General features: G+C 46.6%; 1 protein-coding gene across 2 annotated transcripts in view; it reads left to right on the top strand.

The window, feature by feature from the left end:
• The window catches only part of HYD1 (C-8,7 sterol isomerase), an 89212-nt gene that overhangs the window by 42348 nt on the left and 19380 nt on the right, over nucleotides 1-27484 (top strand). For both annotated transcript variants that reach the window (XM_086490606.1, XM_086490605.1), the window contains exons 2-4: nucleotides 2309-2477; nucleotides 3084-3230; nucleotides 3339-3447. In XM_086490606.1, coding sequence (XP_086346732.1) covers nucleotides 2342-2477; nucleotides 3084-3230; nucleotides 3339-3447 — 392 coding nt within the window. In that variant the 5' untranslated portion in view covers nucleotides 2309-2341. The remainder of the gene's footprint in view (nucleotides 1-2308; nucleotides 2478-3083; nucleotides 3231-3338; nucleotides 3448-27484) is intronic.

Below are 27484 nucleotides of genomic sequence, written 5' to 3'. Positions count from 1 at the left end.
AATGGCCTGCTGTGCAAAGAGTCCGCAAGTCATACATGTCTCACCCAGGATGCCTGTAGGTCCAAAAGCAGCTGACCAAAACGTCTCATAGCAACCACGCAAAATCTGACCACATCGTTGAATGCGGCTCTCACAAAGATGGTGCTTCTGCAGCATAAGAATGTCAATCTCACCTCCCGCAAGGCATCAGCTCCTGACGCAGCCGACCCCTCTGACGCTAAAACTGGGGCCCTCCTAGTCCTTGCACATTCCATGAGATGATCCTCATGGAGTCAGTGAGAGAAAACAGATGCTGCCACAATAGCCAACCTTGCTATCTTTGAGGTCGGTTTGGAAGGGGAGTAATTCGCATCCGAACGATCTCTAGACAAACGCGCAAGAAGTGATTGTCTCGCCCAGGCCCAAGCCGAGCGTGCACCCCGAAGGGCTACATCCTCTGTCCAAGAATCCTCATGCACAAATACATAACACGGAGGGCAATGGGTGTCAGCAAACAAATGCACCACAATGTGCCTGCACCCCGCTACATTTGGAGGTGTCACGCTGAACTTGGCAAGAGGCCAAAGAGTCTGTAGATCTGGCACCGCTAAGTCCCCTATGTGGTGTGAGAACTCAGTAGCCTGAATTTGGAGCCAGTCAAGGACTGTGTGATGGGTCCACTCTGTGAGATCCCTACCACACATCAGAAAGGAGAAACCCACCGTTGTGTCCAGGGCGTCAATGCCTCTACCTGCAAGAAAGAGGACGTGGACTCGAAAGCTGGCCTCCTCTAAGTCCGGAGAGAGTCACCCAGAAACCGAGTGAAGCTGTAGTCGAAGAAGTCCCAACGTTTGCGAATGTCGAAGCTGGTCAGACCTCTAGGGACCGATGCAAAGGGAGAAGTGTCCACCAAAAAAGGAGGGGGAGGAGGCGGAGGCGGAGGAACAGAAGTAGACAGGGCCTCCTCTGACAGGTCCTGTTGAAGGGGGTCAAAACGGTTCCCAGTCGGAACCTAGTGCTGCTGAGTTGCAGAATGGTGGCCACCAGGGGGAGCAGTGGGACGAGCCCTCTCCTGTCGGCGGCGGCCAGGCACCTACTGCCAACCATTAGCTAGCTGATCACTGGTCTCTGTCGATGTACCAGCCTGTGCGTCGTGTGTATCTGGCTGCTTGGCATGCTCAGCCTTGGGAGGCTGCGCATGCGCTGTGGGTCAAGGTCTCCTGCGAGGACAGGCCTTTGTCCATCTGCCTGCAAATGAAACAGTGGGAGGCTGCGCATGCGCTGTGGGTCGAGGTCTCCTGTGAGGACAGGCCTTTGCCCATCTGCTTGCAAATGAAACACTGGTTCGGGAGACCCGAATTCTCCACACTCTGTCTGATCCATCCCCCACTCACCCTAGACAGCAATACCCCCTTGGGGAGGAAGTGCGTGTCACGAATGAGAACCCGCACAGTAGGTAAACCTACGGCCTTGGCCACAACTGAAGCTGCCGTGTGTGAAGACTCCAGAACTGTCCCGAACATGGAACCAATCCTGGGTAGGGGTGGAAGGTATTCTCGCCTCAGGCCTGGGAAACAGACCAAAATTGGCAAGTCTGCCTCCTCCTCGAGAACATGTGTAGTAGGGTCAAAACCGTGATGCCAACGTCGGAAGTAACCTCGAGCTGCTCTGATGCTGAGTGGGCTCATCGAAATCACCTTAGTTGTCATCTCTGCAGACTTGAACTTGACCTGGTAGTACCCTCTCCCGATGATCTGGACATCAGTGATCTTGCCCACATCGGAGAGAAGATGGGCCTGTCGTAAATCCCGAACCTCGCCCGGACTGGGCCGAGTGCCAATGATCTTACAGATAACCGAAGTGGCTTGCAAGCGCTCCACTTCGGCCATCAAGCTCGCTTGCTCTTCTGGCGAAAGAGCAAGTGGAAGGGTCGGCTCCGCGGTGTCGGGCGAGGGGGCTTCAGTGGAGTTCCTCTGAGGTGGAGCAGAAGCCACCATTCTGTGTCTGCTGCTGCGAAGGCGAACAAGGGGGGGTCAAAGGCGTCGAGGCGAAGGAAGCGAGACGACGTCGATGTGAACCAAATCCAACAGAGACACGAGGTGGGTGTGGGGGAATGCGGGCAGGCTGCAGGCAGCGTGAGGAGGGGGGAGTGAGGGGCGGGCGGACAACTCAGGGCAGCTTGTGCGGAGGGCTGAGGCTCGTTTTCTCATTAGCTCATTTTTGAATAACCAGCAGTTAAGCAAGCATAAGCTTGTTTTCAGTAACTAAGGATTTTTTTGTTGCAATTCCTGTAGTGATTTTAATCTTCATTGCCTTTCTGTTCATGCAGATTCCTTGAAAGGAGATAATGCAATAGGTTGAGATGGCTCAACACCCTTTTGTTCCTGAAACCCTTGAGCTTCCAGGTTACGTTCCCAACTTTTTATCCATCCTGCAAATCCTCTCAGGCTATGGATTAGTGAGCTTGGGAGTGGTCATCTTGGTGTGGATTACATCAGGTGAATTTTTGAATGCCATGTTACGTGTAGCAAGAGCATAGAATAGAGTATTTTTCTTAATATATTTATCTAAACCTGTGATGTAATATTGGAGTTTCTAGCACACTTCCAAGTTTAGAAGTGGCAAAAAGAAATTGGTGATTTTCATAAACTATGTTTAATGAAACTCGAGTTTGAGTTTTGTATATATAGCTGTCAAGCTATGTAATGTTCAGTACCCTTTTGTTCCAAGAAACTTTACCTTCTGAGATAGATTCTCAACGTTTTATGGCTGCACAAATCCTCCTAATTTTCCTTATGTGGTTTTAATAAGGTGAACCTTTTCATTTCTCGAGGGATTTTTACAAAATTGGGAACTCAGCTTGTATTGTCTGGTTGGTTCGAATGACCAAATCTGTCAACTACCTGTGATTGTGGCTTAAATTATCTGCCCTTCCCAACCTTGTGGAAGATCCTTTTGTTTCAAAATTTCCTTGATCTGGTAAAGACTGGTATTCATGTATTTTGACATAATAAAGGACTTATTGTGATGGACATCAGTCATGAATCGTATGTAGACAGCTTATTCCTAGTTTTGAGCTTCATTGTTTTCTTTGAGTGCTTTAGGTAGGTTCCGTCATTTGGTTGGTGTCGAACGGCTTCTCATGTGCTGGTGGGCGTTTACTGGCCTCACTCACTTGATTCTTGAGGGCTATTTCGTGTTTACTCCTGATTTTTATAAAAAGACAACACCTATATTTCTGGCTGAAGTTTGTAAGTATATATGTTGTCTATTCAATTAGTAATTTCCTGGTTTTTTCTTCCCTACGCATCATTGTGACATATAAGCCTAAATGCCGCTTGATATTTCCAAATTCTCAGGGAAAGAGTATAGCAAAGGTGATTCTAGATATGCAGCTAGGGATTCTGCTGTGGTGGTGGTTGAAGGCATTACTTCCGTGTTGGAAGGACCAGCATCTCTACTAGCAGTGTGAGTGATTTTTTTCTGATCCATTTCTATAGTTTCAAATTATCCAGACCTAAGTATTACCCATGTATGCTCATTGCCATGCTCTACACTTTGTCGAATCTACGAGTGACAAACTATTTTGTTGCTTAGCTCTCTGTAGCACGTTCAGTATTTTGCTCTTACTCGGCAAGTGCTAGCCTTTATCATGGCTGAGTTTGCCCATCTACTCCGGAGTCTGATAGGAACTCAGTGTGTTGGTTTCATGAGGATGTTCTAATGATGAATCAACTCTATTCAAGCCTGCACCTACTCTTGGGCAGTGATGATGTGAGTCAGGATGTTGTAGCCGTTGTCGAGACTATGCTTGGTAAAGGTGATGATCTTATTCTTCCTGTTTGGATGAGTAGTGAAAAGGTCACATGTCGTCAAGTTTCAAAATGTTGAGTCAAGTAAGCCTTCTCTAGACGCATTTTCAAGTAAGTGAAACAATCAAGGTGATTTACTTTTTCTTCATAGCCCACTCCCGGGGGGTCTCATTGTAGATGTGCCAGCAGTCGTGCCCCAAACGCCCACAACCTGAAGCCCCCTTTGATTGCCTTCTTAGGTGTTAGGGTAATAATTCACTGATGTGGTGCCGTTGCTAGTCTAATCCTATGAAAAGTGAAGTGGGGAATACTTAACCGAATGTTTCGGAGATGTCCGTCTGCACCTCAAAGTGAAGCAGTCTCCCTCATCCGCGCATGCTCTGATGGAAATCATCACCTTTAGGGTGTGTGAAGGCACCCATCAACAACAGGGCGCTATTTTGATATCACCGCAAGATACCCAACATATGTCCATGCTCAGTTTATCTTGCCCAGTTTTTGACAATTCTACCGAGGACTCATCCTCCGACAGTTCGGACTCTGATGATCACAGGTTTTATGCCAAAAGAAAGCATTTTTAAAGAGCCAATCAATATGATTTCCTCGACAACAAGGGCAAAAAGCCCAAGGAATTCAAGGAGGGAGGATAGGCAGTAAAGTTTGAGCACTTTTCAGGGTTTCGAGATGCTCCCAAGACTTTAGCCTTTATCCAACAGTTTGACATAGCATTCTCTGGAGGTCGCTATACAGAACACTCCAAGATCAGACGGGCGACATCCTTTCTGAAAGGCAATGTACTGACTTGGTGGTTCACTCTGTTGTTAAGGAAACAAGCGCTGACAAAGTGGTTGAAATCTAAGAAACTCTTCATTTCTTCATGGCTCACACAAGAATACGAACGAGACGTGATTACTGATTGGAACCATTTTCGAATGGTCAAGACAGAATCATTGGATTCTTACTGTGAAAGATTTTGGAAAATTTTTCTACCCGTTTCATCCTTTAAGAAAATCATTTTTAGGGAGCAGATTGAACGATTTAGTTGTGGGCTTCGCAAAGAAATCGAGACTACTGTCTCGAACAGAAGTTTGAGTCTATACAACAGTTGATGGGACATGCGAAACGCGGATTTGCTATACATTCGGGTAAATTGACTTACCCATCAGATGAACCTTCAACACGTCATAGCAGAAACAATCGAGGAAGAGGTAGACGACCTTCAGACAGAAGATCAAAGAGATGAATATTTCAAAGCAAGGAAGTGTTTTGAATGTGGAGAACAAGGACATATCTCTACAAAGTGTTCCAAAAGGACACAAGAATCAGAATGACTGACACATTGACAAAACAGCAGAACGCGGCGATACTCGTTCCAGAAGAGTTTTTTTTTGAATTAGCATTATTTGGCTTTATGGATTTATGAAACAAGACTTTTTGGAAGATGATTTTGAATTTTGAATAAAACTGATAGAATCTAAAAAAAAAGAAAAAAAAAGAGCAGGATTAAGAATGAGATCGAGCAATGACAGCTTTTGAAAGAAGTTGATAACAAATCATGAATCACGATTGATTCAATGGAATGAATGACTAGACCTCTCTGTTCAGTATGAACTTAGTGATGGATTAAGATTCCTGGAAGAGATTTCTCGCACACGACGGCGCTTGAGGCGACAGATTCTCGCACACGACAATGCTTGAGTCGAAAAAAATCTCTATAGACATGATAGAATATGGGATCAATGACATCGGTGAGGTCCGGAATGGATCTAGATGTGGTTACTAAATACGGTGGTTGGCAGTCATGGTCTGAGATTTGGAATGAATGTTTCTGTGATTGGAATGATTGTTGAATGTGATTTGTCATGTGATGTCTTGTGATGTCTTGTGATGTCCTGTGATATGACTGCCGATTGGTACATATACTAGATGTGTTGTTCCTAGTGCGTCGGTACTAACAGTCAGTGTCTACTAAGACAGTTTATGGGCTCTGTCTGTTTTGCAGGTGTAATTGAGGGCGATTACAATGCTTCAAGAGGGGGGTATGTCACAAACTAGTGACCTGGCATGGCATGGCCCTGGACACAAACACAATGGGGCAGTAGAGCAACATACACACCCTCCCCAACTGGCAATAATTCTCGGAAAATCTGTTGTCATGCTGACGTGGCAAACAGTACGGCAGATTCAGTGATTTGCGGCATTGAGTTGTTGACGTGGCATACTGAACGGAAAAAGCAGGAAAAAAGCATTGTTGAAATTCTACGCTGATGCTTTTTGAAAGTTTTTTGGGATTAGTTGCTTTTTGAACAATTGTGAGAAGCTTTTAAGTTTGAACTTCTTTTGATTTTGGGGCTCTGCTTTTGGCATCCCTTGTAAGAATTAAAGAGCCCTCAGGGCCTCACTCTTCAGAGCATCTGGACGCAGAGTCTGAGAGCAGAGGACCCTGCGGGAGTTGTACATTGCTCAAAGATTAATATAAAAGAAATACTGAAAGGGGCGCCAATCTTTGGGGCCAATCTCTCTGGGCACGGAACTACGCCGGGCCGTGTCGACCAAATTGAACTGTGATTTTAAAGTTGTGAAGTATTTTAAGTGATTCTCTCTCGTGTCGCGACAGAATCTAGACTTTGGGTGTCCAAGTTTGTTACACAGCATGCCCACTCTAAGTCTTGGGAAGATAAAAAATGAAGTCCATTGCTATACTCTCTCAAGGTTGGCTAGGAATAGGTAGAGGTTGTAGTAGACTTGGTGCCTTGTGCCTGCCAAACTTGACCTTTTGGCACACTAAACAATTGCGAATAAACTCACCTACACCCTTTTTGAGCCTCGACCAATAGCAATACTTCTCTACAGGAACAAAGGAGATGCGCGTACGTTGCTCCGCTTTCCCCCCTTGTGCCTCCCCCCCCTCCCAAAATTTTCCCTTGCCTCTCCTCGTTTCGTCTTCCTTATCCTGTTTCGGTCCCTCCTCTTGAGAAAGGTCTTTTGGAGCAAAAAAGGGGGAGTCGATACACCGTCCACCAGTAGTAGCCGACATTGATGGAAGTCCGTGCTCCGCCACAGAGGGACTCAAAAGAAGCCCCCTCGTCCAACCCTGTTGAGCCCAACATCTGACTTGCTCTGTCGCCAGCAGAGCAAGTGAGCCTCGCAGCAGAGGTGGAGCGCCTTCAAGCCACTTCTGTCATCTGCAAGATTATTGGTAGTCGTCCCAATTGAGGAGAGGTACATGACCTTTTGTAGGCCCGCCTTCTAGCAGAGGTGGTGAAGATCATTGACCTCCAACTTCTTTGGTGAGGATACTACCCCACAGAGTTTGAGATTCCCGAGATGGTTGCCAAGGTCATCTCGATGAGCCCGTTGGCGATCCGAGCGATCACAACTCATTTTTGACCGTGGCACCATGGTTTCGATCCAGCATCAGATGTTCTTATCGAGGAGGTAGACTTGCCCATTTCGGTCTACTTCCCTGGCCTGTGGAGGGAGTACTTTTTTTTTCCCGAGAAAAAGATCCTTCTATTAGTTACTGAAACTGCCCACAGGGCTACAACCACCTCTACTAGAGAGGGTTACAACAATCATAAGGGGGAGACTCTCCCAATGAAAAAACAGCATATGTACAATGAGGCTAAATCAAGAGATGGTAGGAGGGAAAAGCCACATAGGTGGATGGTAGTGCCATCTGACCATGGTGAAGAAAGGCCCAAGGCGCAGAGTCGAAGGAAAGCCTCTCTACGTTTCTACATGCGGTTGGAGTTGCTTTGGAGTCTCTCGAACTCTCCTCTGAGAGTATGGATCAGCTCTAGCCAAAGATCCCAAACTGTCTCTGTTGGTGGTACAGGGCGAGTCTCAAAGATGCGAAAGCAGCCGGCCCGCCAGATGAATCAGAGTGTCAGGCCACAGATGAGCTCCCAACACTCCTCCCTCTCACTGTACCACTCTTGTGGCGAAGCTCTGTAGCAGGCTGGAGTGTAGGCCGACCCCCCTGCATCACTATCATCCTGCTGGTGGAGGATAGCTCAAACTGAAGTGCTGGGCCCGTGAGAGTGGACCAAGCAGCTGCCCCCCAAGTGTACTGCCGTGCTAAGGAAAGAGCTCGCATCAGCCGAAGGACACAGAGGAAACCTGCTGTGCCAAAGGACATTCCCAAAGACAATGACGTTGACTCCACAGGATGGTCACAAGTTGTGCATGCTGCCGAGAGACCACTATGTACAAGCGAGCTCCCAACTGCTGTAGCTCGATGTGCAACCAGCCATTGGAACAAAGTGACTCGCCGTGGTTGTTTGGAGTCCCACAACCTCACCCAAAAAGCTGACAAGAACTGAGTTGTGAGACTCTCCTCGTGCCAATGAGGTGCTGCACAGGAAGAGCCTCTCTCCGTGCTCCCAGTATGTGACATCCTAGTCGAACAGTGTACTGAAAGAAAGGGACGCCTGGATGGTCGGCTGAGGAGAAGGGGTCGGAGGGAGTACTTACTGCTTCATTCTAGGATTGGTTACGAGGTCGGGACTGTCTTGGAGACCCCGTGTGCGATAGCTTCAGTTGCAGCCAAGGTTGCGGGTGTGCCTTCAATACGCGTTTTAGTTTGTGACACTCGCTCTCCCAAAGGTGGTCCTTCTACCTAGGGTGAGTAGGGGATCGTTACTCCAGAGGGTGGAGTATTCGAGACTGTCGCTTCATTTGCAGGCAGATGGGCCACTTAGCAAAGGCCTCTCCTCGCAGGAGATCTCGACCCACAGCGCATGCACAGCCTCCCAAGACTGAGCATGCCCAACAGACAGGTACTGAGGACACACATGGTACCTCGACAGAGGCCAGCGATCAGCTAGCTAACGGCTAGCAGCGAGTGCCCGGTTGTCGTCGATAGGGATAGGCTCGCCACACTACCACCCCCTGGTGGCCGACCTACTGTAGCTCAACAACATTGGGTTCGGACAGGGAACCGTTTTGACCTCCTATAACAGGAGTCCCTTGAGGAGCCTGTCATGAGGACGTGGCAATTGCTAATTTGAGTTGTTGGTTTCTTTCCGATGATTTTTGTTTAATTTTTGGGACCCTCCTTTTGAAGTTGCAAATAATTGGACATTGTATGGCCAGTGTGAAATGGCCAACGGCCGAGAGTTTCACCCGCAGGCAAGAAGAGCAGGTCACCACGAGTTGGTCGGGCCAATTGGCATTGGAATCCGAGCAGTAAACGAGTGTCTAGGCTCAATTCAAAGTCATTTAGGCCCCTCACAACACTTATAAGTTGTTGGGTACTAGGAAATTAACTCAAAAGAGGCATAAGGGACACATGGCGGCTCCTGAGCAGCTTTCCAGTTTGCATGAAGAGGGGGCGTCCATTTCAAGAGGGGGGGGCTGATTTCAGCCCATAAGTGAGTGCTACAGTGTGTGTGAGTAGTGGGTGTAGGTGCTCACAGCTTTAATGGAAAGCTTGCCTTCTCCCTTGCTCTATGTAGCGTGACGATTTGCTCTCGCGCATCTCTCTCTCTCTCTATATGGTATGTATGTTGATGAGGTGTCTGATTACATTGTGATAGAAAGGGTGACAGGGGTGCCCACTATCTCCTACTCTATTTGGTATGTTTGTTGATGAGGTGTCTGATTACATTGACAGAAAGGGTGACAGGGGTGCCCAGCTGGCGGGGACGTGGATCCCATTGTTGCTATATGCTGATGATATTGCGCTGATATCTGACTCACCAGAAGGTATGCAACGACATTTGGATGCACAACACAGTTTTGTAGAGGATAGTGGATTATGTGTAAACCTCGGTAAAACCAAGGTTATGGTGTTTAACACCACACCGCAATGGGTCAGGAGATCATACCTACTTTCAAATATAGTCAGGAGACTGTGGAGTATACAGATGCATACACTTACCTGGGGGTAGTCTTTACTGGGCCGAGATTTTCTTTGAGAAGAGCAGCAGAGACTAGACTAACTAGAGCTGGTGCGGATCTGGGAGGAATGGAGAGGATGTGTTCGGAGGTTCAGTTCTAGGAACCTAGGACAAAGTTATGGCTCTTTGATACTTTGGTTGCCTCTACTATGTTATATGGGGTGCAGGTTTGGGGACCTTCTGTAGGCCAGGATGGTTGGAGGCGTATGGAGAAGCCCTTGGTATCTATGATCTCTCGGCTGATTAGAGCCAAGGCTTCCGTACCGCATGATATCATTCGAGCTGAATTAGCTGCCCCCCCTATGGAGATTGAGGCGCTTACCAGATCATTCTCCTTTGTACACAGTCTGTGGGATACTACCAGAGAGACAGATATGCCAGGGTGGCTGTAGAGTCCTCCAGACAATTAGCTCTTAATGGGGATATATCATGCTGGTATGCACAGATGGCATCATGGTTTTAGACACATGGTTTCACCATGGACAGGTTGCCTCCTTTTCAATACTCTCTACAGACACCCTTCAGGTCTCTGACGCGGGTAGAAATTAATAGACTCATTCGTCAGGATATGATCCAATTGGACACGAGGAGGACATGGATAGAGCCGATACAGGAGTTTTAGGCACAAAGATGGCTTTCTATAGAGAGCATCTTCTCCACCTCACGGGGGATGGGTTTGTGATTCGACCCTAGCTATATGGACACGCATCTTTCTCATGGTTTGCGTTGTGTCATTGGCCAGATACGCACGTCCTCGCATCAGCTCGAGATTGAGACTGGCAGATTCAGAGGAACACCAACAGATAGCAGGATATGCCGCTTATGCCATCTAGAGCCAGAGACAGAGGTACATTACATATGTCATTGCATAGTGTACTATGAGATACGAGGCCGTTTTCATTGTCTATTCAGAGAAGGTTTTGGGCCTCTATCTAGGGTGAGTTATGAGGATCAGAGATGTCTTGGGCTATATCTACTTGAGTTACACAGGCATAGAGAAATTTTAGTTAGGAGAGCTGAAGAGAGACAACCCCAGAGACAGATCACATATTTTTTTACACTAGATATTGTACATCCAGAAGAACAGACAGAGGAGCAGCCAACCGTGGAGAGGTCTGCCCGCACTACTGGCATTCTCATAGACCGAGCATTGGAGCTAGGGAGATCTAGACGACCCCGATGGAGAAGAGGAGCTCCACAGTTTCGAAGGAGGCTACAACAAAGGATTCGAGCCATACCTTTTTGTCGTCCAGAGTGCAGATGAAGATGGATCTCTAATTCCCTCCCATATTGTCTACACATTGTCCTGCTTAGTTCACACATTTCACGCCTTTCACCTTTCACACGTATCAGCTTAGTTTAGGATTCCGCAGTATTTATATATTTGTTATGCTAGTTTAATTTATTTTGTTAATCTGACTTTGTATCAGATACACCGCATTGTAAGTTTCTGGTCTCATAGGTCACTTTGGCCTTTTGAAGACGTTAATATAACATTTCATTTCATTTCATTTCTCTCTCTCTCTCTCTCCCCTTTGCACATATGGTAATGCCCCACTAGTTGGCCTTCTCAGATGACCATGCACAATTTTGAGGTTTTTATACGCGTTTGCCAAGGCAAGAGCCTTCTGAACAGGAACTAGATTAGCTAATTGCTAATTCCCTTCAAGTACGCACAATTCTATTGCGAAGGAATGCGAAAACAGAGAGTTTTCTCGCGTGAAAACTCCTCCGATTTACAAGGGAACTGTCCCATTGCATGTTGGAGCACCTGAGACATGAGTAGGCGTGCTCGCGTCGCTCGAAACGGTCCAAAACAGAGAATTACAGCCTGCTGTGTTTTTCTGCAGGTTCAGGGTTTCGCACCTAAACTGCAGGGAATCGCTTGGGGAGCCTCGAAAAGGCCTTGGGATGTGTGTACAGGGCAGTAGGCACCTAACAGTGGCAAAACAGAAAATTACAGCATGCTGAAATTGACTTGCAGCTCACTGAAAGGCTTCCATACCGCAAGGGAAAGTGTCCTTGACGTCTACTTTTGACCTACAGGGATTTTTGCATCGTTTTGTTGGCGAAATCGGGTCAAAGACCTGCAATTACAGCCATGGACAGGTTTGGACAGCTTGGTGAGGGTTAGGTGCAAGCGTTCGGATCGTTTATTTGCTAGGGGAGCCTCAGGAAAGCATTGGGTGCTTGTACAGGACAATTTAGAGAGATTTCTTGCGAGAAATCTTCTCTAATTCAAGGTGCAAGTGACCCTACAGGTGTGAGAGCTCGAGGGCTATCCACAGAAGTGATCTGCTCGCGGATCGGAGCGCAAAACAGAGAATTCAGCGAGCTGCAATTTCTCGCGAGGTGTCGAGGAGAATGCAACACGCCTGGTTAATTTGGAGAAGATGTAAATCCCAGGAGAAAAGGATGAGGAGCGCCAGCCAAACAACACGATAATCCGTACATCACCAATGTGATGATGACCAAGGGTGAGGAAACTCTGACGAAGTCGCACAAGGAAGCTGATGGAGTGGCAAGCTACGGAATAAGTCGCTGAAGAGGATTTATATATGAGGAAGTAACCTAAGATGAGCGTCCAATAGCCCATCGGTGATGATCACCACTTGGATGGAGAGACCAAGTGTAGTAGGAGGAGACAAGACATGGGGACCCCCACTGAAGAGGAGAGGAAAATTGATGAGGTGGGAAACCGGTAGCATATCCAAGTCAAAGGAGCACATCCACCATTGGAGTTTGGACAAAATATCCAAGAGAGAGTCTGCAAGTGCAAGTCGTGAAGACGCGCGACATAGGAGAACTCCCCCCTTGGGAAAGTAATGGAGTGTGGTGAGGTTAAGGACGGCTGAGAGGATGCATTGGGAAGAATGACCGGTGTTGTAGAAGTCATAGCCTCGGAGTAGACCAACAAAGCAAGGAACATCCATGAGGTCTTCACCGTGTAAGTAGTGCATAGGTACATCCAGAAGCAAGGAAGAGGCTCTACCAAGTAGAGGCAAGGCAAAAGAGCCACCATGGAGGAGTGTGCCGGAAGAGACCATGCAGGCATCCAGATGTCAAAGGATACTCACATCTAGGAGTACAAGTCCAAAAGAAGTGTCTGACGTGCCAACAGGCACGGGTCTATCGTACAGTGAACCAATGAAGGAGGTGGATAGGGCAATCCCAAATAGAGAGACAATAGTCGAGGGAGAGGGATGGAGGGTTACTGAGGGAGTAGTAGCAGTGGAAAACACAAGCCACGTCTACATAAGTACCTGTACCAATCCAATTGCTGGTAAAGCCTCTGTAATATCTTGACACATGCTCTCAACCTCCTCGAACAAGCTTGAAAATTGAAGTCAATCGTCGAGAGCGCGGGTTGGACCCTCTGCCATTGGACCCCAAGAAACATGAGGCCTACTACCAATCAGGTGGCCTCTCTGAGTGCTAACCATGGGGTTCCAAATAAGGGGCTGCCTCGAGCGCTCCTTCGTGCAAGTGGGTTGATGCTGCTCCAGGCCACTTCTCAGTTGCTCCCAAAGACCTAAGCAGGCTCGCAGCAAATCGGCCCTCCAACCTCCTGCTCTGACCAACTTTGCGCGTCTCTGTAGAAATCCACTTGATAGACGGGCTCCAAGGGCCGTTCGAACTTCGCATGAGGGACTCGAGGTTGAAGCCTCCTCCCTCGGAAGCAGTCCTTTGATCACAAACTGCCCAAGGAGGGCTCTGCGCTGTTGTGCTAGGTCAATGATCCCCAGCCCCTCCTCAGAACATGGTAAGGTGATGACCTGCCAGCCCACTTTCGCCTGGGCTAGTTGGGTGTTGCGTACTGACCACAAAAAGTTCCTGATCAGCCTCTCTAGCTGCTGATCCAACAAGACGTGATGTACCACATAGTAGCCAACAACACCTGGTTGGCCACTACAACTCTGCTTGCTAAAGAGATGCGTGTTGAACTCCAGTGAAGCAGTTTCCTCCGAATGGACAGGAGGAGGGGAGCAGTCTGCTGCTTAGGGAACAGGTCCAAGCTAATGTGATAACCCAAATAGCGTACTGGAGTCCCTGGGGGAATCCACCTCAAGCCCTCACCCGGCGACCAATTAGGCGTAGGAGCATTGTCAACCCAGAAAGCCATTGTCTTCCTCGAGTTGATTAGTGCTCCTGATGCACAACAAAACACCTCAAGAGCCTACTCACACTGTGGAGATTGGCCTCCTGGCCATCCAAGTACATAATTGCGTTGTCAACAAACTCAGAGTCAAGTAGCTCGTCTCCTGTCACAAAGAGATGACGTGTCTGCTTGAGCTGAAACCCTAAATTCTCGTAACCCTAACCCTAAAACCTGCAAACCCTAAAACAACAGAAAACCTAACCCTAACCCTAGGGCAGGAGAACTGAACCCGAATAAAGCGCTGACATGATGACGAGGCACCGTACGGCCAAAATCTCGCTTTTTGCGACGCATTGTACGACACAACTTTCGGAAATTGCGGGGAAGTGCTTTTGCGGCAGTTTTCTTTTCTCTCTACGCAACTATGAGAGAGAGAGAGAGAGAGAGAGAGAGAGAGAGAGAGAGAGAGAGAGAGAGAGAATTCCTCTGCTTTATTATATTGTTAGGCTTTTGATTTGAAGCTTTTGGGGCTCTGCTTTTGGCATCCCTTGTAAACATTAAATATGTGGATTGGGCTCCTACTCTACAGAGCATCTGGACGCAGAGTCTCAGAGTGAGACCCTGCCACTCTTGTACTTTGAACTGATTAATACAAAAAGAAATACCAAAAGGGGCGCCAGTCTTTGGGGCCAATATCTCTAGGCACGGAACTCCGTCGGGCCAGTGCAAATCTATTGTGAACTGTGAACTGTTTTTAAGTGGTTATTTGGTGCTGTCGTGATTGATTCTCTACTTGGAGTGTCCAAGTCGATTACAGTGGTATCAGAGCGCGGCTGATTTCTCTTCTACGGGAAATCCAATCCCAATTGTTTTTCTGCGGCACCTATGGCTTCACGCAAGGATCAGTCGACTCTCTCTGTATCCGGAGATGCGGACAGGGATCGCAACAAAGATTCCGGCAGGAGTATGGCTCGTCTTGGCCTACTCAGGCGGAGCAACGAGAGATGAAGCGTCGTCAATTGATTGGCGATGCAACGAAGATGATGCTCAGTTTTGCGAAGGACCCAAAATTGGCAAAATATACGAGCGAGACTTCTTTTCAGGAAGTGCACGAGCAGTGGCAGAAAACCACCACCACCCCTGAAACCCGCTCTCAAGAAACCTTCTGCTCACAAGACATATTCAGAGAAGGAATTAGAAGAGGTGGGTGATGCACGGATTGCTCAGCTTTTTGACACGCAGAACAAAGTTAAAAAGCACGGCAAAAAGCAGAAGAAAGGCACTGACTTCCCTGGTTATTTGGGTCGTCAGTCGAAATTTGATAAGGTAAAGAAACAGAAGAAGCGTGTTCGATCTGAAGGAGTACCCAGTTCTACTTCTTCTTCTTCTTCTTCTTCTGACAGTTCTTCTAGCTCTTCAAATTCGAGCGAATAAGATAGAAAAGGCAAAAACCGAAGCAAGAAACAACGCTTCGGGAAGGGCAAGAAAAAGGCAAAGAAGTCTAAATCTCGCCCAGTGAGTGACAGCTCTACAGAGGACTCGTCTACAGACAGTTCGGACTCTGATGACGACAACTTTTATGCGAACAAGAAGAATTTTTATAAAGCCAACCAGTACGACTTTCTGGAAGATAAAAGCAAGAAAGTCCGAGAGTTTAAGGAAGGTGGACAGTCAATCAAATTTGACACGTTTTCAGGATACAAAGATACTTAGAAGGCTTTGTCTTTTATATAGCAGTTTGACATCGCTTTCGCGGGAGGACGCTACTCAGAGCACTCCACGATTCGGAGAGCTGCCTCTTATTTTAAGGGGAATGCTCTAACTTGGTGGTCCACGCTTCTTTTAAACAAGACTGCGCCATTCAAATGGTTGAAATTTAAGAAGCTTTTTATTTCTTCTTGGCTAACGTAAGAGTATGAACGCGATATACTATTTGCTTGAACCATCTTCGGATGACCAAGAGAGATACAATGGACGCTTATTGCGAGAGATTTTGGAGCTCTTTTCTACGCGTCTCTTCATTCAAGAAGATCTCGTGCAGAGAACAGATTGAGCGGTTCTACCTACAGAGATCCGAGATCATTGCTTGGAACAAAAGTCAGCTTCTATTCAGGAGTTGATGAGTCATGAGAAACGGGGCTTTGCCATTCACTCTGGCAGTCTGACCTACCCCACCGATGAGGTCATGACACAACGAGCCGAACAGACTTCAGCGAATGAAAGTAGAAAGAGAAAGAGCAATCCAAAAAAGAAGGATGCACGACCCAAGCTTACTCCTCAGGAGAGAGCTCGCTTCATCAGGGAGGGGAAGTGCTTTGGATGCGGGGAACATGGACATATCTCCGCGAAGTGCCCTAAAAAGGCACAGAAAGAACATAATGACAAGGATGACGAAAGGCCTGAGAGTTCGTGAGCAATTGAGGAACTTGGAAGAATAGGCAAGATGAAAATAGGACTGGTTCTAGATTGTGTGGGAACGGATCCCAAAACCATGGACGAGAGTATAAAACTTTGCCGAGCTTGGGGCAAAGTGAAAGACCACGAGGCCCTGATCTTCTTTGATGGAGGAGCCAAGGCAAACTTCATTTCACTAGAATTGGCGGCGCGGCTCGAGATCACTCTCGATCGGATGGGACCACTTGCCGAGGCTGTTCTAGCGGCACCCGGCAGGGACGTAGCCATTACACCTGTCATTGGCAAACTTCGGTTGCATTGTCAGGGGTATTTGGGGCATGAGGACTTCTTCATAATGCCTTTGGAAGGTTGTTATGTTCTCTTAGGGATTCCCTGGTACCACAAGAACAACGCCGTGGTTGATTATCGGGCGAGGAAACTGACATTGACTACAGAGAAGGGCAGAACCATTGTACTTGACATTAAACTGAAGGGCGAGTCTGTCCCTATTGTATCGACTTCGGCCATTTCTAAATTATTGAAGTCCAGCTTGTTTGTTTCCTCGATCTTTATGAAAGAATTGAGCGATAAGGATAGGACGAATATGTCTAAACTTTATAAGAACGCCAGGATTTTCTCCACTCTCACGCCGATTGCTTCTCAGAGGGCCTACCACCTGCTCGTCGTGAAGATCATACCATTGATCTGATACCTGGAAGCACACTACCAAACCGGCCACCTTATCGTGTGAGTCGAGCACAGAATGAAGAGATTATGAACCAAGTGAAAGACCTCTTGGAAAAGGGTCTTGTCCAGCCTAGTACTTTACTGTATTGCTCTCTAGTGTTGTTGGTTTTGAAGAAAGACGGATCTTGGAGAATGTGCATTGATTATAGAGCTCTCAACAAAATCACCATCAAGAACAGTTTTTCGATTCCTAGAATCGATGATATACTCGACAGATTACAGGGATCCTCGTGCTTTAGCAGGATTGATTTGAAGAGTGGATATCATCAGATCAGAATCGCATCGAGAGACGTCTACAAGACAGCTTTTCGAACGACTTTTGGGTTATTTGAGTTTTTGGTGATGCCTTTTGGCTTAACCAATGCTCCTACGACATTTAACTGGATGATGGACAGGATTTTTCGAGAGTACAGGGCTATTTCTTGACACGTTCTTTGACGATATCATTGTTTTCTCCAAGAATGAGGCAGAACATAGAGATCATCTGCTTCAGGTCTTTCAGACATAGATCACAAGTTAGTGATTAAGCAAATTTTTCCTACCAGAGATACACTTTTTGGGACACATTGTCTCAGCAGAGCAGGAGTGCAAATGGATCCGAGCAAGATAGAGACTATCCGTGATTGGCTCGATTTGAAGAATGTCCATGAAGTTAGAAGCTTCTTGGGATTGTGTTCGTACTACAGGCGGTTCATTCGAAAGTTTGCAGAGGTTGCTTCCCCTTTGCATATCTTGACACAGAAAGGAGTCCCTTTCTCGTGGGGACCCACATAGGTGACTGCCTTTCAGACATTGAAAGAGAAATTGACTACGGGACCTGTTTTGACTTTGCCGGACTTGCAGAAGTCATTTGAAGTATATTGTGATCCTTGTGGTCGTAGTTTGGGTGTGGTCTTAATGCAAGAAGGCCATGTCATTGCTTATGAGAGCCGATTGTTCTCAAGGCCGGAGATGACAACACAGATTTATGAGAAAGAGCTTTTGGCGGTTATCCATGCTCTTACTCAGTGGCGGCAATACCTATTGGGAGCGGATTTTACCGTCTTTACAGACCATTAGAGTTTGTACTACTTCTTGTCATAGAAGCAGCTTTCGGAAAAGCAGATGCGGTGGGCGAACATCTTGTCATAGTTTCTCTTCCAAATTGTCCATCTGCAGGGACAGAAGAATATGGTGGTAGATGCTTTGTCTCGGAAGCCGTTGGTTTTGGCTATTTCCGCGATACATCATAGGAGCTTCGAGGATATGGTCGACCAGTATGCCACAGATACAGATTTTGCAGACGTTTTCACACGGATACGGGATGGAGAGACAATAGCGGGATATTCTGTAAGGTGCAGCGGAATGAATGTTTGCGCTTTGCTCAAGATGAGTGCTCCGAACTGTGCTCAAGGTTCCTTTTGTTCTTATGGAAGGTAGAGCCTTCCGTTCTTAATGAGAGAATGCTATGATCACAAACAAAGTGAATGGACACTGTGCGTGCAAGTGTATGAGACTGAGAGATAGAGAGAGAAGAGAGATACGACACCAGAGACGTTGTAAAACCCTCCTCCGAAGGCCCCACTCTCGTCGACGAGAGTGGTCTGCTTATGATTGCACAATCCGGTACAAATGGAATGCATGAGACTGATGCAAGTCTAGGCTATGTCGACGATGACGACGGTGATGACGAAGTCTACCTAAGGGCTGAATTTTGCAATCTTTCTACTGCTGTCCAAAAAAGCTATGGGCTGAAATCTGCGGCTAGTCGTAAAACGCTGATTCTGGGACTATTTCCGTTGGTCTTTGACGCTGAAAATCTGCAGGTTTAGGGCTGAAAACTGAGGTTTCTTTAGGCTGAAAACTGATGGTCTTTCCGGGCTGAATCTGCTACTCTTCGAGGGCTGAATCTGCAACTACTTCATTGCTGAAAGTCGTCGTTGAATCTTGGCAAAAACACTAGGTTCATGAGGAACAAAAACGCTAGACTGAAGGGGAACAAAAACGCTAGGTAATGATGCTTGATGGAAACGCTAGATGATGAAGTTCTTGCTTGGAGGGAAGTACCGCCAAGGGTCTTGTTGAGAAGTTGCTTGCTGAGCTTGGCTCCTGTTGCCTGTTTTGCCATTAGTGCTAGTCTAGGTTTGCTTATATACAAACTTACTCAATTTGCCCTACCTACTTTCCAACAAAAGTCACTTAAAAATAATAAGTGAAAAATGTCAAAAATAGGGAAAATAGGCTAAATGCACTGGAAAATTCCCCTTAAGGATTCTGATGGATTCTGATGGGAATGCTTATGATCATGCTGTGTGCAACCAGAGGATATGCGTCTACACTAAGTGACTGGGCATGCACGGTCTACGAATAGACTCACAAAAGTGCCAGATCACTTCTAAATCTAGACAGACTTGATTGACTGAACCTTGATCATGCTGTAGCTTGTCCATGGACACACAGGGTTGGATGTGTCACGTGACATCCCCTCCTTTTCAAAGTGAGGTACTGGTACCAACTGTATGGCTTTGAGGGAGATCGCCAATAGCATCTGGAATCTTGGAAGGGACTCTTCGCCGGCCGACTCTGATGTGTGGGTCGTGCGGTACTTGAACTTCAGAAAGGTCTACAACGCTTGTTTCTTGGGCCCGCGCCGAAAGCGACACAAAGTCTTTTGAGGCTCCTTCGATGCTTCAACTTCGTCTAGAGACCTGCTTCTTTCTTCTTCAAGAATCTCCATGCCTGAAAACTCCTGAAACCATTTCCAACACAAAACCATGAACATACCCATTCCATGTAAAGTGAACGGAGAAAATCTTGTCTTCCTAAAAGACTGTGCATGCAATGTAGATGAACCAATAGACGGAGTGCTAACCCGTCCACCACACACACGCAAACAATGAGATCGAATCTTGTCATTCTGATCCAAATCAATCAACTGTGGCAATTCACAATGGAAATGTCCATGCTTGGTGCTCATAGTTTCATGTGCTCGTTCTATGAATGTGTCATGCCAAGGAAGAGACATGGAATGTGACGTCCTTGAATGCATACTTTTCATGAACAATCCGCATACATTCGTGCTCATTCATGAGTGAGACGTGCTTAACGTAGAATATGTCATGCCTAGGAAAAAGGATCACATAAAGACGCTGACTAAAATACAGGAAACGATCACGAATGAAACACTCGAACAATGCGTGCGTATCAATCATGCGAACACATAATACTTCCTGTGAGGGTTCTTTTGACCTAGGCTCGAGAGCCAAGATCGGTGAATGATCGAATCTTCCTGTGGGGGTTCTGTGGACCTCGACTCAAGAGCCAAGATCGGTCCTTCGTGATTGATCGAATCTGCAATGAGGTTAGCTTCACTAGAGAAAGTATCCACTAACACATCAACCTTGTGAACAATCAGATCATCTTCATGCAAATCATCATGCTTGTGAGAATTCACATCTTGATCATGCAAATCACCATGCTTATCATTGTCATCCAAATCATCATGCAGATTATTGGCATTCAATTCATCATGCTTCTCATAATCATGCAAATCCTGTGTGTCATGCTTTGGAGAAGAAGAGACTGAGAGAGTCTCCTTTTCCTGATTCTCTTGCATCTGTGCTTGAATTTGAGAAAAGAGTCGCAACATCTGTTGCATTCTTGCTTTGGTCTCGCGATCAAATTCTGCTTGTCTTGCTTTGTTCTCGCGATCAAATTTGGCTTGACTTTCTTTTTCTTCCAAGTCGTACTTACGTTCTATGGCTGCCACTTCTTTTTCTTAGTCACGATCTATGTTTGCCATTTCTTCTTCGTAGGCCTTTCTTTTTGCTTCTCTTTCTTGGTCCAACTTCTCCATAGGAGTTAGCGCAATCCTTGACGTAGATGGGGAAGGGGGAGGGTCGGAAAAACCTCTTGGTGGAGAAAATTCTTCTTCGCCTCTCTCATGCTCATCACCTCCAAGCGAAGTATCCATTCCGCTTCGAGTGATGATCATTCTGAAGGCGTGGGTTCGTGTGGGTTCTTGTGGTCTTGGGTTCTTAAGTTTACGAGGAACTTGGGTTCTTGAGGTTTTCTTTCGCTTGCAATCTGTGTTTGAGAAGCATCTTCTCTTCACCAGAGTTCTGCTCTTTTCTGCGGGCGCACCCCTTGGCGGCCTTGCGCTCACACCAAGGTTGCTTTTTTCCACCTCACGTCGATTGGCCGGCTGCTAAGTGCACGGTCCGCTCTCATTGAATGAAAAGAGACACAAGGGGAGGTTGGACAAGCCCTTCTTTTCCAAGATTCCTGTCACTCTTCAAAAACAGGGTTAGGGATCGACACGCCCAAGCGGAACTTGGGTTCGTGCGATTGCAACAAGCAAAAAAAATTCTTGTGATTCTTGTGGTTCTTTCCTTGAGTGATACAAAACACTGTCAAAGCTCTGGTACCAATGTTAGGTGCAGCGGAATGAATGTTTGCGCTTTGCTCAAGATGAGTGCTCCGAACTGTGCTCAAGGTTCCTTTTGTTCTTATGGAAGGTAGAGCCTTCCGTTCTTAATGAGAGAATGCTATGATCACAAACAAAGTGAATGGACATTGTGCGTGCAAATGTATGAGGCTGAGAGATAGAGAGAAAAGAGAGATACGACACGAGAGGCGTTGTAAAACCCTCCTCCGAAGGCCCCACTCTCATCGACGAGAGTAGTTTGCTGATGATTGCACAATCTAGTACAAATGGAATGCATGAGACTGATGCAAGTCTAGGCTATGTTGACGATGACGACGGTGATGACGAAGTCGACCTAAGGGCTGAAATCTGCAATCTTTCTACTGCTGTCCAAAAACGCTATGGGCTGAAATCTGCGGCTAGTCGTAAAACGCTGATTCTGGTACTATTTCTGTGGGTGTTTGACGCTGAAAATCTGCAGGTTTAGGGCTGAAAACTGAGGTTTCTTTAGGTTGAAAACTGATGGTCTTTCCGGGCTGAATCTGCTACTCTTCGAGGGCTGAATCTGCAACTACTTCATTGCTGAAAGTCGCTGCTGAATCCTGCCAAAAACGCTAGGTTCATGAGGAACAAAAACGCTATGTTTTGTGGTCTTCTGCTGTCGATCCTTGTTGATGCAAACGCTAAGTATGCTGGGGGTTCGGGCGATGGTGCAGATCTTGAAAGTGCTAAGGTAATAATGCTTGATGGAAACGCTAGATGATGAAGTTCTTGCTTGGAGGGAAGTACCGCCAAGGGTCTTGTTGAGAAGTTGTGTCCATTTAGTGCTAGTCTAGGTTTGCTTATATACAAACTTACTCAATTTGCCCTACCTACTTTCCAACAAAAGTCACTTAAAAATAATAAGTGAAAAATGTCAAAAATACGGAAAATAGGTTAAATGCATTGGAAAATTCCCTTCAACTATTCTGATGGATTTTGATGGAAATGCTTATGATCATGCTGTGTGCAACCAAAGGATATGCATCTACACTAAGTGACTGGGCATGCATAGTCTACGAATAGACTCACAAAAGTGCCGGATCACTTCTAAATCTAGACCGACTTGACTCACTGAACCCTGATCATGCTGTAGCTTGTCCACGGACATATAGGGTTGGACGTGTCACGTGACATATTCCCATTCGGGATGGCTACTTGATGAGAAAAACCATGTTGTGCGTTACACAGCGGTTGTGGGAAAAGGTTATGACTGAATGTCACTATCCACCTTTTACGGGTCACCGCGGCATTGCTACCACCATGAAAGGGGTAGAGAGATACTTCTTTTGGTCGAGACTCAAGAAGGATGTGGAAGAGTTTGTGCGCAGTTGCTTGGTATGCTAGAAGGTCAAGTTTGACATGCATAAAGCACAGGGATTGTTACAGCCTTTGCCCATACCTACCCGCCCCTGGGAAAGTATTGCAATGGATTTCATTTTTGATCTTCCGAGAACACAAAGTGGTTACGATGGTATCTGGTCTTTTATTGACAGATTTAGCAAGCAGACTCATTTCATTCCAATAAAGAAAACAGTCAAGCCGGATCACTTAGCGAGACTGTTTGTGGCCCAGATCTTCAGAGTTTATGGCATGCCTGAGACGATTGTCTCCGACAGGGACCCCAAATTTACGAGTTTGTTTTGGAAGGCAATTTGGGAGAACATTGGCACGTGGTTGTAGTTCTCGTCATTGTTCCACCCACAGACTGACGGGCAATCTGAGATTGCCAATTCAGTGGTTTTAGATTTATTGAAGTCTTATATCTCGTATCAGAAGACTCAATGGGAAAAGTATCTACCTTTGGTGGGATTTGCCTACAATAACACGATACACTCTTCGACGGAGAAGGCGCCATTTGAGATTGTTGAAGGTGCTGCGAAGGTTTCACCCTTTCTAAGCACGAAAGATAAGATTTTTGAAGTGGATGAATATACGCGAGACTTAGAGATGGCTTTTGCCAAGGTTCGCGAGACTTTGCAGAAATCTCAAGAACGACAAAAAAAGGCAGCGGATCGCCATCGTCGCGACTTGAAATTGAAGTAGGATGATTGGGTGCTGTTACGTTTTGAGAAGGCATGCCTGAGAGAGAAAAAGGGAAAGGAGAGGCTTTTTCCAAAGCTTAGTATGCGATACTACGGACCTTTCCAGATCTCTGAAAAGATAAATGATGTCTCCTTCCGACTAAAACTGCCTGATACTTGGAGGATTCACAATGCATTTCATGTGAGTCTCTTGAAACCTTTCAAAGGTGATGTGCTTGATGATGGGGAGCCTGGTGAGCAACCCGAAGTGGAAGAAAACGAGGAGATTCTTGTTCCTGAACAGATTTTGGCACATAAGGATACCGAGAATAAAGGTAAAGTCCGAAGGAGGTTCTTGGTTGAGTTCAAGAACTATCCTGCATTGGATGCGAAGTAGATGGAGGAGGAGGACCTAGCAGATACTCCTCAGATTGTGAAACTTTACCTCGAGGCTTTTGGTTTAGCATAGTCTACTCCAAATGGAACCCAGAATTCACCCTGGTCGGAGATTTGGTGCAGTGGGATGCACAAGAGGGGAGTCTCTCATGTGACACATCCAACCCTATGTGTCCGTGGACAAGCTACATCACGACAAGGGTTCAGTCAGTCTGGTTGTCACAAACGGGAGCGCATAACAATATAAAATACATCCAGATAAGTAGGATTTATCACTTATTACTGAAGCCAGAGGATATAGAGAGAAATAATTAGAGAGTGAGAAGATCGACACAGTACTGGGACGAGAAGATGGGCTGGTCCCCCCTCCGTAATAGTATCTTTATTACTGAGGAGAAGTCTATACAAGCACTTGAACCGAACGTATTACCACGTTCGTTCTAGAATAAGACTTGATGGTTCCCGGAAGCCTCAGCTTCCGATTCCTAGGGCAAAACCCTATTCCAAGGAACTTCCGTTCCTTATTCCAATTCCTCGAGAATCAAGGTTCTCGCCTCTGGATCTCACCTTCCAGACTCAGGGCATGACATCCCTGCAACTCTCTTTTAGAACTCTATTTCCAGAGTCCTCTTCCCGCAAAACAACTCTGCCCCCGGACACGAAGTCCTTACTTGGGAATCCCAACTTCTGGATCGCAACTCGAGAGACTACCTCTCTCCGATCCGTGGATCTACTTCCCAAACTCGGGTACGAAACCCCTCGGCTGATCTGGCTCTAGTTTCTCAGAGCACTTTTCTCCTGCAGAGGCTCATACCTTCCTCTGCTCCTACTCCCTCACTAAGAGGAAGTACACCTGCAGACAAATACTCAGAGTTCATAACATGAAAATCGTTACCTTCAAAGTCTCGATGCTCGAAACGCAACTCCATTCTCGAAAAGTAATTCTCCGGAAGAGATCTCTCCATAGAAAATCCTCTCTTCCAATCCTACACACAAAAGAGGTGTGTTCTCGAGTTCCTTCTCGTAAATCAGCCCCGTCTACGACGTTTATGGGCTGAAAACAGAGAAAAACAGCAGCTTGTCGCGATGAAAACACGCTCCTTATGCACTTCTTCGCGAGGGAACTCGCGCTCTGGATCTTGGCGACATCGGGTACACTTGGGAAAGTCCTGGCCATCACTGGCAAATGTCTTCTTTGTGGGTGAACTTTGCAGCAGCATCTCCTTCTTGCAAAAACTGATCCTCCCCTTCGAGTGAGGGCATGTGATGCTTTTATAGCTCCTAGCAACGGGCACAAATAGCTGCTCGTGTAGAGATTGCGGCCGTTTTTTTTTTTTAAATTTTATTTTTTAATATATTTTTTCATTTCTTCGCTGTTCTGCCAGAAAAAGAGAGAGAAAACGTTGGCTGATCTGTTGCCTTATTTATCAGATGGCTGCCCACTTATTAAGTGGGCAGCCGGCGTATTTTAAAAATAGTCTGAACCTGCCCAAAAACTCAATAAAACCTTATAGGTTAAAAACAATGCTTTCACAGCACTTCCCAGGCGTCCCTGGATGCAATCACATGCACAATTGCAATGCAGACAAAGACTTCCTCGTGGGAAAGCATCCGCTTTCTCGAAAAGCAATCCCGCTTTCTCAGAAAGCATCTGTTTTTCCTCAAAGTTTCCTCTGAACCCATCTTCATTCAAGTGCTTGCTTTTCCTTGTGCACAATTCCAACACTGTTCGGAATTTCCTCTCGACTATGGATATTCCCTTTCAGATGCACCCGTCACCCACCTTGTGACGCATTAGGAATACCCATCACCTAGTCCTTTCCTAGCGAACTTCCGGTACAATCTCCTTCACGATGCTCTATGTGACCCATCCTATGACGCATCAGAGATGTCCGTTCCTGGATGGTCGGATACTTCTTCCCGATGCTCCCTGTCACCCATCCGATGTGACGCATCAGAAGTACCCGTTCCTGGTGCCCTTACAGATATTCCCTTTTGACAGTGCTTGTCACGAGGACGTGGCAGTTATTAACCATGTCACAGAGATGTGGCAACTGCTAACCTTGGTTGTTGGTTTCTTTCCAATGGGGTTTATTTTATTTGTTTAAGACCCTCTTTTTGAAGTAGCAAACGGTCGGACATTGTATGGCCAATGTGAACGGTAGATTCACCCGCAGACGGGAAGTGGTCGGCACTGGAATTCGTATGGTAAGAGGATGTCTAGGCTCAGAGCAAGATCATATAGGTTCCCCCGTCGCACTTAGCAAGTTGGTGGATACTAGGAAGTGAACTCAATTAAGGCGTAAAGTCAAGGTGGGACTACCAACAAAAAGTATCCAACAGTTGGGCCACATTGCACTTTTGGATGCGGTCCCAATGAGGATAGATGGTCAGAAGACCAGTGGGAGCCCAACGGAAGCATCTCCTAAAATTTAGGGAACTGCTATTTTGGGTCGTGAAATGTGTTCGCGTCATTATCTCCGGTATGACTAGGGGAACACTTTATAACTCTGCCGCGAAGTCAACTGACGCGTCGGTTGGGATATTTTTAAGCGGCGAACCCGAAACGGGAAAATGCTTGTAAATGCGCCAAGTGTCACATTTTTAGGGACTTGCCTCTTCTAGAAAAATGGGCGCTGATTTTTAAGCTGGGAGAAGCCTCATTTGCAACCTGTCACAGGTTAAGAGCTATGGAGTGCTTTCTTTCCCTCTCATGTACAGTGTGGTGCTAGGAGTGATGCCCTGCACACTACACACTGCTCTCTCTCTCCCCTACGTGCAGTTATGTGATGCCCCACAAGAGGGCTACTCATTTGACTGATGTACAGTTGTGTGGGTTCATGCTTTTGTGCTGAGGCAAGAGCCTCCTTGAGCAGGAACAGGGGTAGCTAACTGCTGCTCCAAAGCAGGCACTGGTGAGGGTCATAACCTCACCGTACAGGTGCAAAATCAGCGCTGTGTATGCGCTGTAAATTCACTGTTTTTCAGCCATACGGACGCCAGGATCATTGGGAATCGTGCCCCACTGGCAAAGGACAGTTAGGGGACTGTTTGGGGCTGAAAACAGGGCAAAAACCAGTAAATACAGCGTGCTGAATTTACTGTTTTTGGACAGGAATCAGAGGGTATACGACAGTGCAAGCGAGTTCCAGCAGGGGAATTGGTTTCGCGCAAGTTTTGGGACTGTTATGCTGCCGAAATTTGGCCAAATCAAATGGTATCTAGGTGGATACACGTGAAGGATTCCCAGGACCTTACCTTGTAATTTACCCTCCTAAAGAATAAAGAAATACCGAAAGTGGCGCCAATTTTGGGGCCTACAGGTTGTCGGCGTCTGCTCGGAGCATTCTAGCTTCCGAGCCGTGTGTGAGTTGAAGTGTTAATTCCCATTACAGGTTCTCTTTGCAAAGTGCTCTGTGTGTGTGTATAAAGTAAAGAATTTCGGGTGAAAGCCAACGCCTACCGCCCTACGGGCTGGTTACATGGTTCTATTGCCGGGATATCAATCACTTTTTCCTCAAAGAGTGAGCCTGGATTGTTCAAGGTAAAGACACACAATGCAAGAACGCGGGGATTACACTATGGCCGACAAGGGGAAGGGAATTATGGAAGAGGGTTCCTCTCCAAAGGACAGGCAGGAGATTCCTATGGTTTTTGAGATTGGCGAGAGCTCACGGCCACGTCAG

The sequence above is a fragment of the Adiantum capillus-veneris genome, chromosome 19 (genome assembly GCF_014529385.1).
Source record: "Adiantum capillus-veneris isolate H3 chromosome 19, ASM1452938v2, whole genome shotgun sequence".
Lineage (NCBI taxonomy): Eukaryota > Viridiplantae > Streptophyta > Polypodiopsida > Polypodiales > Pteridaceae > Adiantum > Adiantum capillus-veneris.
The sequence above is the reverse complement of the archived record's forward strand: the minus strand, read 5'-3'. Positions and strand labels throughout refer to the sequence as shown.